The sequence below is a fragment of the Rana temporaria genome, chromosome 6 (genome assembly GCF_905171775.1).
Source record: "Rana temporaria chromosome 6, aRanTem1.1, whole genome shotgun sequence".
NCBI lineage: Eukaryota > Metazoa > Chordata > Amphibia > Anura > Ranidae > Rana > Rana temporaria.
In genome coordinates, this window is record NC_053494.1 from 211,746,134 (window position 1) to 211,760,585 (window position 14,452).

The window sequence follows — 14,452 nt, forward strand, 5'->3', positions numbered from 1 at the left end:
CACTAGGGGGCCCCATCAGGGTTGCCAGCCTTGGTAAAACCAGGGACAGTATGTAAAAATCAGTGTTTTTTTAAAAATCCCAAGATTATAAGTGCCCCGCCTCTCCAGTACCTTACTATACTGTGTATGTATGTGTATGTGTATGTATATGTATGTATGTATATACTATGGGCTAGATTCAGATCTTTAGATCCGCGTAACCTATCTGATTTACGTTACGCCGCCGCAAGTTTTTGAGGCAAGTGCTTTATTCAGAAAGCACTTGCCTCTAAAGTTGCGGAGGCGTATCGTAAATCCCCGGGCGGAATTCAAATTCCGCGGCTAGGGGGAGTGTACTATTTAAATCAGGCGCGTCCCCGCGCCGATCGAACAGCGCATGCGCTGTCCGCAAATTTTCCCAGCGTTTATTGCTCCAAATGACGTCACAGGGACGTCATTGGTTTCGACGTTAACGTAAATTACGTCCATCCGTATTCACGAACGACTTACGCAAACGACTCGGCGCAGGAACGACGGCAATACTTAACATAGGATACGCCGCACTTACCCCTGCTATAGCAGAGGTAACTTTCCTCCGGTAAAAGCCGAACGCAAACAACGTAAAAAAAAAAAGTGCTGGGCGGTTGTTCGTTTCTGAATCGGCGTAAATGCTCATTGGCATATTCGACGCGTAAAAGATATGGAAGCGCCACCTAGCGGCCGGCCTGGAATTGCAGCCTAAGATCCGACGGTGTAAGTCACTTACATCTGTCGGATTTTAGGCATATCTATGCGTAACCTGATTCTATGAATCAGGCGCATAGATACGACGGCCGGACTCAGAGATACGACGTCGTATCTTCTTTCTGAATCCGGCCCAATATGTACGTATGTGTGTGTGCGTATACTGTGTGGCCCCATAATCTCCTCTTGCCCGGGGGCCCCATAATCTCCTATTGCCCGGGGGCCCCATAATCTCCTCTTGCCCGGGGGCCCCATGAGTTGTCAGTCCGCCCCTGGGGGGGGCATGTTATTTGATTGTTTGGAGGTCCTCTTCACAATGGGATCAGTTCTCTGGAAGAATCAATGTACGGATATCGATACATCTCAATGAAATCACCTGATCTCCGCCAAGCGTCATCAGCAGAGAATTGTGTCCAGGAGAATAAATGATATTTTATCACACGGCTCCCCCGTTCTCGGAGGTCTGCTGATTACGAAGCGCCAATCCAGAAATGAACTCCCTCCGCCTCGTTTCCTCCATCATTTACGCTCGTTAGTGGGTTTAATTACCTTTAAGTAACTTTTCCTACAACACCGGCTTTGTTTGATGCTCGTTGTTGCAGTGTTGTGACATCTATCATCGGCTTCCTATCAATACGCCGTCAGCGCTCCGCCGCCGTACGCTTACAAAACAGCTGACGCGCTGCTTACCGATTTTTATTATTATTTTTACTCGGAGCCGTTTAATACATTTTTAATTAAAGTAAAAAAAAAAAAAATGCTCTCCGCTTTTGGGAGCTAATTATAAGCTTAGTTTATCATATGAGATCTTATGTTATTGTATTTTTGTACGCCTCCTGAGGACGGCTTTACTTCATCACCGAGAGTCGGTCCGTGGCTGTTTACCAAATCCATTCCAAATTCTAAATTCGGGAAGGCGCATCAAAAGATATGTCAGCGCACGATGGTAACGCACGTTGATGTGTGACAGCACAGCTGCCTAAAGCTACATAAATTCTGCGGGCTGGATTCAGATACATTGGCGTATCTGTCTGCCCGGCGTAACGTATCTGAGATACGTAACGCCGCTCTAACTTTGGGCGCAAGTTCTTTATTCAGAAAGAACTTGCGCCCTTAGTTACGGCGGCGTAACGTATGTGTTGCGGTGTAAGGCCGCGTAATTAAAATGGGGATGTAGGGGGCGTGTTTTATTTAAATTTGTGTTGCGCCGTCCGTAAAATATCCCAGTGTGCATTGCTCTAAATGACGTTGCAAGGACGTCATTGGTTTCGACGTGAACGTAAATTACGTCCAGCCGTATTCGCGAACGACTTACGCAAACAACGTAAAATTTCAAAACTCGGCGCGGGAACGACGGCCATACTTAACATTAGCTACCCCTCATATAGCAGGGTTAACTATACGCCGGAAAAAGCCGAACGCAAACGACATAAAAAAAAAAAACGCCAGGCGGTCGTTCGTTTCTGAATCGGCGTAAATCCTCATTTGCATATTCCTCGCGTAAAAATACGGAAGCGCCACCTAGCGGCCAGCCTGGAATTGCAGCCTAAGATCCGACGGTGTAAGACACTTACACCTGGCGGATCTCAGGGATATCTATGCGTAACTGATTCTCTGAATCAGTCGCATAGATACGACCGTCGGAACTCAGAGATACGACGGCGTATCAGGAGATACGCCGTCGTATCTCTTTCTGAATCCAGCCCTGTATGTCTACATGCACAGGGTTGATTTATAAAATCATTTACCGTACTGTGGGAATGTCTTAGCACTTACAGAGGACCAGATTACTGTCCTTCAAACCTTAGGGGGTCGGAAATGGCACCTGTGGTCAGTAGGAGGAGGAATAGTGCCCCATCATTGGTGTCAGTGGGAGGAATAGTGCTCCATCATTGGTGTCAGTGGGGGGAATAGTGCTCCATCATTGGTGTCAGTGGGGGGAATAGTGCCCCATCATTGGTGTCAGTGGGAAGAATAGTGCCCCATCATTGGTGTCAGTGGGAGGAATAGTGCCCCATCATTGGTGTCAGTGGGGGGAATAGTGCTCCATCATTGGTGTCAGTGGGGGGGAATAGTGACCCATCATTGGTGTCAGTGGGAGAAATAGTGCCCCATCATTGGTGTCAGTGGGGGGAATGGCGCCCCATCATTGGTGTCAGTGGGAAGAATAGTGCCCCATCATTGGTGTCAGTGGGAGGAATAGTGACCCATCATTAGTGTCAGTGGAAGGAATAGTGACCCATCATTAGTGTAAGTGGGTGCAATAGTGAACCAACGCTTGAAAGGGGCCACAGATGGGAGCTGCGGTGGCTCAACGCGATTGGCACTGCGCTGACAAGCCATTCACCTCTGCAGCTAGTGGGTTCGGATCCCGGTCTCAGCTACATGTGAATTGAGTTTGGTGGTCTCAGCCTGGCCCCCGGTGGGTGTGCTATGCAAGGTAAGCCTGCGCTTAGTACGCCCACCCCCCTCCCACAAAAACCACCACACTTACACGCACTCGATATTGGGTTAACACACACGCACTTTGACCACGCGGTCTCTAAAAAGAGAGGCGAAGGACTAACGGGGCTGGTTGAGCGGGCTAGATCCTCTCACTCCCTTATAGGGAGTCCCTCTGCCCCGTTGGGCTTCAAAGCGGAGCAGGTAGGGCGGGCTGTGTGGGAGGACCCCCTCACACACCCGCCATTGCCACCCGGGGCATGGAGAAAGGTGGCAGATTGCCTCTGGGGGAGGCCTGCCTACTCCCAACTCCTGCAGTCCGGCTCCTCTCTCGAGTACACGCACAAAATACACTTAAAAAAAAAAAAAATAAAAGGGGCCACAGTTTGGGGACCACTGATCTATACTCATCCTTTGACTGTAAGATTGTGGTAAAAAGGCATTAGTGGTAAGCTAGCAGGAGTAAAAAAAATTGCATAGCACCTGCTATCTGTAGAAGGAATAGTGCCCTATCGCTGGTGTCAGTGGCAGGAATTATGCCCCAGTGTTGGTGTTAGTTGGGTTAGTTGGGCTCTCATACAAGTGGGAGCAATAGTGAACTATTGCTGGTGTCAGTGGGCAGAATAGTGCCCTTATTAATGTCAGTGGGAGGAATAGTGGCCCAATTTTGTTATTAGTGGAAAGAATAGTTCTCAAATCATTGGAAGAAATAGTGCCCCAGTAGGGGGGGAGATGTGGGGTGGGCGTTCGCAGGGGTGGTTGGTGACCAGATATTCATTCTGAGAGACATCCCAATACAGCAAAGAGACATCCCCATATAGCAAAGAGACATCCCCAGACCAGCAAAGTGACATCCCCAGACCAGCAAAAAGACGGCCCCAGTACAGCAAAGAGACGGCCCCAGCCCAGCAAGAATGACGGCCCCAGCCCAGCAAGAATGACGGCCCTAGTCCAGTAAAGAGACGGCCCCAGTCCAGCAAGGATGACGGCCCCAGTCCATCAAGGATGATGGCCCAGTCCAGCAAAGAGACGACCCCAGACTGGCAAAGAAACGGCCCCAGACTAGCAAAGGGACAGCCTAAGACCAACAAAGAGATGGCCCCAGACCAGCAAAGAGACAGCCCCAGACCAGAAAAGGGACATCTTTAGACCAATAAAGAGACAGCCCCAGACCAGTACAAAGACAGCCCCATACCAGTACACAGACAGCCCCATACCAGTACACAGACAGCCCCATACCAGTACACAGACAGCCCCATACCAGCACACAGACAGCCCCATACCAGTACACAGACAGCCCCATACCAGTACACAGACAGCCCCATACCAGTACACAGACAGCCCCATACCAGCACACAGACAGCCCCATACCAGTACACAGACAGCCCCAGACCAGTACACAGACAGCCCCAGACCACTCCCTTTGCCCGCCACTACAGAGCGGGATGTAACGCACTGGAACATGTTTTTTTTTTCGCACTGTGCTCACCTTCCTCCCTGTGCAGCCATCACAGTTTCCCAGCCGGTGTTAGGGGAGAGGCGTCTCCTTGAATGCAGCTATACCTCCAGCGTGACCGGCCCACGAGGTGTCTGTCCAGTGCAAACGCCTGGTGTGCCCTATGGCCAGTCCAGGCCTGATAGTGCCCTTTCATTGAAGTCAGTGGGAGAATTAGTGTCCCTGTCCCATCATTGGTGTGAGTAGCAGGAAGTATGCCCCTCTGTTGGTGTCCATTGGTAGAAGTAGTGCCTCAGGGGCCTAATAAGGGCTAGCAAAGGGCCAAATCCAGTCTGTGGGCCACAGCTTGGGGACCTCTGATCTATACTCATCCTTTTAATGCATGCTCATTGATAAATAAAGAATTTGAAAAACAAAATTCAGTCTACCACATCGGTAGCTCATCCCTATATAAGACTTTCCATATTGAGTTCCTACAGTCTCTCCTGATATGTTTCGTCCCTCGGTGGTTCAGTAGAATTGATGACCCGTTCTCCCGGTTCAGCAGAATGGTGAAGATTCTTTGCTGAACCATAGGAATGCAATGTGACCTGATTGCTTCACATTCTGTTAGTGTTCATACACCTTCCCCGTATACCCACAGCTGTCACTCAGACGTATGCTCCTTCTTATAGGCAGTTATTTTAAGGTAATAATATCGCTTCTCCCCGGAGACGAGTGTTAGCCCCGTAGCCAAAATCACAGGAGAAAGCTGAAAGCCTTTTTCCATGTTCCAGCTTATGGAAAGAATTGCATGCGGCTCGGTGTGAGTGAATCCTGTATGGTGCCGGTAGCCTTTTCACTCGGGAAATGACCTTTCAGAAGCCAAATCCCCTCGTGTTTAATAAACGGAGGGATGGAGCGGTGAGCGGCACTTTGCCGGGTTGTACCAGAAATGGAAAACTGAAAATAATTATCTCGCAGGGAAGAACTGATAACGCAGACACAATTTATTTTACAAAGAATTAGCAGAGCTTACATAAGGAACAAGGCAGTGTGGCTAATTCCTTTTATCATGTGCGGGGAGTGCAGATCCGGCCGTATATTGTAATTTAAAGGGACTTAACTGGTTTGCAGTGCGATAAAACTGAAATACTAATTTCAGATGGAGATGACCTTTAAATATATTGGTTTTGCCTAAAAGGAAAACGAAAATCGCATTGTAGATTGTGATAGGGTGTCTGATACGGTTATTGCCTATATACACTATGGGGTAGATTCACGTAGAATGGCGTAACTTTGTGAACGTAACGTATCCTATTTTACAGGCAAGTGCCGTATTCTCAATAAAAGTTGCGGCGGTGTAGCGTAAATAGGCCGGCGTAAGCCCGCCTAATTCAAATTGTGAAGATGTCGGCGTGTGTTATGTAAATCAGGCTTGCCCCGACGTGATTGACGTTTTTCCCGAACGGCGCATGCGCCGTCAGTGGAATTTCCCAGTGTGCATTGCTCCAAAGTACGCCGCAAGGACGTCATTGGTTTCGACGTGAACGTAAATGACGTCCAGCCCCATTCACGGACGACTTACGCAAACAACGTAACTTTTTCAAATTTCGACGCGGGAACGACGTCCATACTTAACATTAGTATGCCGCACTTATGCCACCATATAGCAGGGGTAACTATACGCCGGGAAAAGCCTAAACGTAAACGGCGTAACTGTACTGCGTCGACCGGGCGTACGTTTGTGAGTTTGCGTATCTAGCTGATTTACATATTTTGGCACGTAAATCAGCGTACACGCCCCTAGCGGCCAGCGAAAAATATGCAGTTACGATCCGACGGCGTAAGAGACTTAACGCCTGTCGGATCTAGGGGAAATCTATGCGTAACTGATCAGGCGCATAGATACGACTGGCCGGACTCAGAGATACGACGGCGTATCTGGAGATACGCCGTTGTATCTCCTCTGAGAATCTGGCCCTATATATACACACATAGGATATTACAAAGGTCTTCATAGATATTGCTTTACACTGACTACCGCAATGCACATGATTGGATGAGGGAAGTCAGCAGAGCTTCTGCTCATTTACTAAACTCTGGAGCAACTGCACTTTGCAAAGTGTAGAGACTATTTGCTTTTAGTAAATCAACCCCATCGTTCCTCTATAGCAGAGGTCTCCAAACTTTACAAGCAAAGGGCCAGTTTACTGTCCTTCAGACTTTAGGGGGGCCGGGCTGTGGCTATTGAGAGTAGAAAAGGTCCCAACAGCAGTGGGTAAAAAACAACAACCCATCTTTGGTGTCAATGGGAAGGATTATGCCTCATTGCTGTTGTTGGGCCACATTGTTGGTGTCATTAGGAGGAGTTGGGCCCTGTTGTTGGCGTCATTGGGAGGAGTTGGGCCCCATTGTTGGTGTCATTGGGAGGAATTGGGCCCTGTTGTTGGTGTCATTGGGAGGAATTTGGCCCTGTTGTTGGTGTCATTGGGAGGAATTGGGCCCTGTTGTTGGTGTCATTGGAAGGAATTGGGCCCCGTTGTTGGTGTCATTGGGAGGAATTGGGCCCCGTTGTTGGTGTCATTGGGAGGAATTGGGCCCTGTTGTTGGTGTCATTGGGAGGAATTGGGCCCCATTGTTGGTGTCATTGGGAGGAATTGGGCCCTGTTGTGGGTGTCATCGGGCCCTGTTGTTGGTGTCATTGGGAGGAATTGGGCCCCGTTGTTGGTGTCATTGGGAGGAATTGGGCCCTGTTGTTGGTGTCATTGGGAGGAATTGGGCCCTGTTGTTGGTGTCATTGGGAGGAATTGAGCCCTATTGTGGGTGTCATCGGGCCCCGTTGTTGGTGTCATTGGGAGGAATTGGGCCATATTGTTAATGTCATTGGGAGAAATTGGGCCCCATTGTTGTCATTAGAAGAATTGGGCCCTATTGTTGGTGTCATTGGGAGGAATTGGGCCCCATTGGTATCATTAGAAGAATTGTGCCCTATTGTTGGTGTCATTGGGAGGGATTGGGCCCCATTGTTGTTGTCATTGGAAGGAATTGGGCCCTGTTGTTGGTGTCATTGGGAAGAATTGGGCCCCGTTGTTGGTGTCATTGGAAGGAATTGGGCCCTGTTGTTGGTGTCATTGGGAAGAATTGGGCCCCGTTGTTGGTGTCATTGGAAGGAATTGGGCCCTGTTGTTGGTGTCATTGGGAGGAATTGGGCCCCGTTGTTGGTGCACTTTTAATCTATCAAAAAGTGTTTTCCGGTGCTAAACCTTTCATCTGATTTCTAAATTGCTGCATTTGTAAATTCCAAGTCAATATAAAGGAATAGTAGTGGTAAAAACAGCACTTGTGGGTTTAACCAATCTTGCTTTTTTGGACAAGTTTCCTTTAAAGGGGGCGTGACAAGGGGTGTGTCCTATGCCTACATACTTTTGCTGATAGGTGTCCCTCATTCCCATCTCAGAAAGTTGGGAGGTATGCTCTCTGCACTGCGTCGGCGTAGCGTATATACGGCGGCATAAATATGCGCCGATGTATGTGAATCCGGGCCTATGTATTTTTTTTTACTTGCACCAACTCTGGGACATTTTCTACTCCCAGTGGTCACAGTCTATCCCCCTAAAACCTGAAGGACAGTAAGCCCCTTTGTTTAGAAAGTTTGTACTCCCCTGCCTGCTGTAGAAGAAGGATTGGACGACATGTGCTATGCAATGTGATTCTTTACTAACAATTTTGTTTTCTCATTGTTCCTCCTCAATTCATGTTTTTACCGAGCAGAACATTGTCTCAATGCCTCATTGTAAGGGGCTGTTGCATTCAAATCACATTTTTTTTTTGCTGCTGCTTCCCACCTCCGTCTCTCATTCTTTCTGCTCCGTCCCGATCTCCACACACCAAATCAATACTCAATTTTAAATACTGAAAAGGAGAAGGAATACAAAAAGGCTCAGTCCGTTCATCCCGCTGGGTCCATTCAGGGACTCGGCTCCCTTTGTTTGCCATATTCGGATTACAATGCTCTTCTGCAACGGTTGCATACACTGATTTTTTTGCTTTTTATGAGCTTATCGTAAAACATATCAGCGAATCGCGTGTATATAAATGCGTGACGGTACACCAAATGTTTGCAGCAGTCCTCATTTTTGCTTATGGTTGACATTGCTTTCAATATAAAAAACTGTAAATTAAAAAAAATAGTAATATAGTAATATTCAGCTTTTTTTACTTTGCTCCTTCATTCCTGCTTTCTATTCTTGCTCATTCCCTCCCTTCTCTTCTTATTTTCTTTTTCCCTTTGTTCCACATTAAATATTTCCTTCCTTCCTTGCTCCTTCTTCATTTCCTCTTTCCCTCATGCTTTTGTTGCTTACCTCAACCCTTTCCACTTCATTCCTTCCTCGAACCCTTAAAGTGGAGTTCCACCCATAAATATAACATTACATCAGTAGTTTTAAAAAAATGTCATTAGTCCTTTACAAATTTTTTTTTTTTTTTAGATGCCTTCAAAGTGTTGTTGCTAGGCAGAATAGTTAATCTTCCCACTTCCTGCACCTAGGTGCTTAATGCTTCCTAACCTACACCGCACAGACTCCTGGAAATGTAGTGGGTGTAACTTTCCAGGAGTCTGTGCACTCCCCAGTCTCAAAGAATCATGTGACTTGGACAGCACAGGTGCTGAAACCTGATCTGACACTGCTTGTGCAGCACTGAGCGAGATCTGCAAGGCTGAAATCCAGGAAGTCATACAGTCTGGCTTCATGATGCCCACACTTAAGATGGCCCCAGTCAATTTCTATTTTATAAAGTGTCTAAATTCTGTAACAACCTAACAAAACAGACCTTAGTTTACAGACTAACTTTACTAGAATACATTAAGCTTGTGTATTACAGGGGTATTTATATATAAAAAGTGAAATTGTGGCCGGAACTCCGCTTTAATTTCTACTTCTTTCTCTTACTCCTTTCCTACTTATTTCCTTCATTCTTGCCTTTTTTTTACCCTTCTTGTTCCCTCATTCATTCTCCATTCCATCCTTCTTTCCTTCCATATTTCCTCCTTTCTTCCTTTTCTTCCTATCCTCCTCAAACCCTTCCATATTCATTCCTTTCATCCTTGCTCTCTTCCCCCTTCCTTACTTTGCTCCTTCCTTCCTCGCTTGTTACTTCCTTTTCTTTCTACCATTTTAACTAACCTGGATCCAGTGAAACTTGGCCTTGTATGGGTACTGCACGGTGCCATTGCTCTTTGCCACCATTAATGAGTCTGATTATATTTATCTCTAACTTTTTCTATTGCTCTATGTTTTAATCACCTCTCGTTGTGTGTGATTGTTTGCAGGATTGATCATCCACGAAGGACCTTCTGTTTATAGGATATTTAAACGATGGCAGGCCGTCAACCAACAGTGGAAGGTTCTCAATTACGACAAATCAAAAGACTTGGAGGACCAGAAACTGGGGACGGGCCAGCGGCCCAGCCAACGCAATTCTTCCCAAACCAATAACTCAACCACCCCAGCTGGTACAGCCAATAACTCCACCCCTGTCGATAGTGGTAACCATAGTAACGGCCATGCGGGAACCCTGTCGGACCATCACTGTGCGTACACCCTATTTCACATCCTCAGCCATCTTAGACCGCACGAACACAGAAGCCACACTAACGCCAACAGAGAGTTTGTCATGAGAGTCACCACAGTCTGAGGTTAATCCGGAGGCCTTATCTGGCAAATGCGTGCCTTTCTTTCACAACAAGCATACTAGGCCTCAGCTGGGCCTTCTCAAAGACAGAAGGCGACAAAGAGCTCGAGGAAGGTGATGTGCTGGTCCGGTCCAGTCCCTGGTCCTTTTTTTTGTTCCTTTTATAAGTGCAATACTGACTGTATCCTGAGCAGGGACACTCGAGCATGACCATTGCGCCCATCCAGTCTCAAAAGGTCTCGCCGTCACCAAATCCTCCAAAAAACAAAGGAAGATCAAAATGGCGGCCGTGCCACGTTGTTGGTTTCTGTTTTGCAGGCTCAGCAGTTCCACACAAGCACAAAGGGAAATTTACGAAGTGTTTTCATTAAAAAGAGACTTCAGGTTCTGAGTTTGTCTGTCTTCATTTTTGTTTAACATTTTTCACACAATGGGATGTTCAAGGGAAAATCAAAATGGCGGCATGAGATTCCATTTCACAACATTTTGTAAGGTGATGTATCTCAACAGTGAGAAGTAATATGGCAGTGATGGCGAACCTTGGCACCCCAGATGATTTGGAACTACATTTCCCATGACGCTCAACTACACTGCAGAGTGCATGAGCATCATGGGAAATGTAGTTCCAAAACATCTGGGGTGCCAAGATTCGCCATCACTGTAATATGGCATAAAAGGTCAGAAAAACACCAGTATAACCCCATCACTCAATGAAAGGCGTGTAGAATATGGCTGGGTAGACTCTTAGGCCCAGGTTCACAAAGCATTTGCGCCGACGTATCTCCGCGTAAGTGCAAAAATGCGCCGTCGTATCTGTGCGCCGTGCCCACAACTAGATACGCCTGAAAATAGGCTTCATCCCACTGACGTAACTTGCCTACGCCGGGGAAGAGTGGGCGCATATTTACGCTGGACGTATTTGGCGCTCCCATTGATTTTCTATTCACATATGCAAATGAGGGAGATACGCCGATTCACGAACGTACGTCCGTCCGACGCAGTGCGCGTAAAGTCATACGTCCGGCGTAAAGTTACTCCCCATAAAGGAGGTGTAACTCAGCAGCATCCATGCAAAGGTCTGCACCAGGGAACTCAAGCCCTCGTATTTTACGTTGTTTACGTTGGACGTGAATATGGCTGGGCGTAGGTTACGTTCACGCCGTAGGCAGTGATCCGTCGTATCTTAGGGAGTAGATCCGACGTGATTCTGAGCATGCGCACTGGGATGCGTCCACGGGACGGCGCATGCGCCGTTCATTATACGTATCTGTCTGAGACTCAGCCCATCATTTGCATGGGGTCACGCCTCATTTGCATGGCTCACGCCCACTTCCACATACGCCGGCTTACGCCTAGGAAACCCAGCGCAGATTTGGCAGCACTGGCTTTGTGAATCCAGTGCTTGCCTCTCTGCGCTGCGTCGGCATAGCGTAAAGAAGATACGCTACGGTGGCATAAATATGCGCCGCTGTTTGTGAATCCGGGCCTTTATGCTGAAGTCAAGTAAAAAATAATTACAGAAGGGTATGGCAAAGAAAACAAAAAAAAGAACAAATATATAGCAAAAAGAAGAGGATCTAGTATAAGGAAAGAAAAGAAAGGAGTAGAAACAGACTAGGAGGTGCAAATAAAGAGAGGGAGAGAAGAGTGTAGTGCTTCCCCCGCAGGAGCCGGTGGTGGTTTGGTCCTATTTCCAGCTCAGCTCACACACAGCCAGGCACACAGCACTTTCTGCATTCTTTCTCTGGCTCAAATGATCAGTGTAGGGCAGTGGTCTCCAAACTGCGGCATGGGGGTCGGATGCCACCCTTTGCTTGCTTTTATCTAGCCCTTGGGGCTCTATTTCGTACACTCGCCGGGCACAATTTCCTCTCAAGGACACCAACAATGGGGCACAGTTCTGCTCAATGACACCAATTAAGGGCACAATTCCTACCAATGACACCAATGAAGGGCACAATTTCTACCAATGATGGGGCACAATTCCTCCCAATGACACCCATTATCAGGCACAAGTTCTCTCAATGACACCACGAAGGGCACAATTCCTCCCAATGACACCATGAAGGGCACAATTCCTCCCAATGACACCAATGATGGGCACAATTCCTACCAATGACACCAATGATGGTACATTTTGTACTCTTGATGGCCACAGTCCGGTCCCCTGTACTGAAGGACAGTAAACTGGCCCTTTATTTAGACCCCTGGTCTCTGGGATTCTTTTTGTTTTTTTTTATTGAAGCAGTAACTTGAATATCGATGGGGAAGCATGAACCACTAGGTATATGCCATACGCTACGCCTGCCTAACGTTGCGCCCGCCTACGTGAATCTGGCTAGCTGTAATCATTAGTAGGGCTTCCCTAAATATGGAAAGTTATTTCAAGGGTTCCTCCATGTTAAAAAGGTTCTACTGCAATGCTCATATGCTCCATTTCTTAATTCAAGAGTGGCTCCATGTGTGCAATGTGATCCATTTCAGTGACCCATTCCAGGAGAGCGGGGCAGTGAGCACCAATGGCGAGGAATAACCATATGAGCCGTGGTAAAAAAAAATGTCATAACATGCCTAGTATTTTTCTTTTTTTATGGAGCCAAGAAGCCCCCCCGATGTTTCCAGATTCCCATCAGGAATCACGCCACCTCATCCGTCTCTTAATCTGTCAGGACTGCGGAGGAAAGGCGCGCTTTTAATGCTGAGCAGGCGTGAATCTCCATTACCCTCACTATTCATTAGAAGAGTCTTTGACGCTTTTTGCTTCATCTTGCCTTTAACATTCTTTAGCTTCATTGACCCCGGGCGATAATTATTCACCCCCGATCACTACAAGCGTAACAGATTACCGTCGGGGTCTAGCGCAGTCAATTTTCTACACCGTTTGACAAAGGCACTGAATAAACAAAATTAGCATGGTTAGTAATGATGGAGGGAAGGGGGGGGGGGGGGGGGATTTTATCTACTGCTTGGGGCAAGGAACAAAGTAACAAAGTGTTAAACAAGTACGATATGCACAAAAGGAGCAAAAATAATAAGTAAAACGTTAAAATGATTTATTTCTCCTGGTGATTACTAGACGCTGTTCAGCGGCAGCCTGTAGGCACGCAATGTTTTGGGGCCCAAAGTAACACCTGGAATATTAATAATAGTAACAACTACAAGGATTATTAACTATTACAGCGGATCCAAAACAAGAAATGTTTTCATTCGCTTTGGATAGACCAGAAATGTTGAAAACTCAGGCCTCGTACACACGACAGAGTTTCTCGTCAGAATTCACAGAGAAACTCGGTCAAAACCCGGATTCTGCCGAGAAACTCTGTCGTCTGTACAGTTTTGGCTCGATGGAGCCGCCGAGGAGCTCGACGAGAAAATAGAGAACATGTTCTCTATTTTCTCGTTGTCCGCGTTGTCCTATGGGAGAAGGCGGCCCGCCGAGCTCCTCGGCGGCTTCATCCCAAAACTCGACGAGGAACTCGACGTGCCAAGCACGTCGAGTTCCTCTGTCGTGTGTACGGGGCCTCACTTTGCTTCATTCTGATGGATCCAGAAGCTGAAGATGAAGCAGAAGGAAGAGAAGAGATAGCGGGCCTGCAAGCCTTCCGTCCCCAGCCATGCAGAAAGTGGCTGATATGGAGAGGCATTCCCACAGGAATAACAGTGGGGATGGAAAGTTTGGGCACCCCAGGTAAAAATTTGTATTAATGTGCATAGCGAAGCCAAGGAAAGATGGAAAAATCTCCAAAAGGCATCAAATTACAGATTAGACATTCTTCTAATATGTCAAAAAAAGTTAGATTTTATTTCCATCATTTACACTTTCAAAATTACAGAAAACCAAAAAATGGCGTCTTCAAAAGTTTGGGCACCCTGCAGAGTTAATATCTTGTACTGCCCCCTTTGGCAAGTATCACAGCTTGTAAACGCTTTTTGTAGCCAGCCAAGAGTCTTCCAATTCTTGTTTGAGGTATCTTTGCCCATTCTTCCTTACAAAAGTCTTCCAGTTCTTTGAGATATCTGGGCTGTCTGTCACGCACTGCTCTTTTAAGGTCTCTCCATAGATTTTATGTTGAGGTCAGGAGATTGTGAAGGCCATGGCAAAACCTTCAGTTTACGCCTCTTGATGTAATCCCCCGTGGATTTTGAGGTGTGTTT

At 47.0% G+C, this 14,452-nt stretch overlaps 1 protein-coding gene across 1 annotated transcript in view; it reads left to right on the forward strand.

Annotated features, from left to right (window-relative positions):
- MARCHF4 (membrane associated ring-CH-type finger 4) overlaps nucleotides 1–10,688 on the forward strand; it is an 83,051-nt gene extending 72,363 nt beyond the window's left edge. Inside the window, exon 4 of the mRNA XM_040358217.1 lies at nucleotides 9,936–10,688. Within this exon, the coding sequence (XP_040214151.1) occupies nucleotides 9,936–10,300 (365 nt within the window). The 3' untranslated portion in view covers nucleotides 10,301–10,688. The remainder of the gene's footprint in view (nucleotides 1–9,935) is intronic.
- Nucleotides 10,689–14,452: the final 3,764 nt, after the last annotated feature.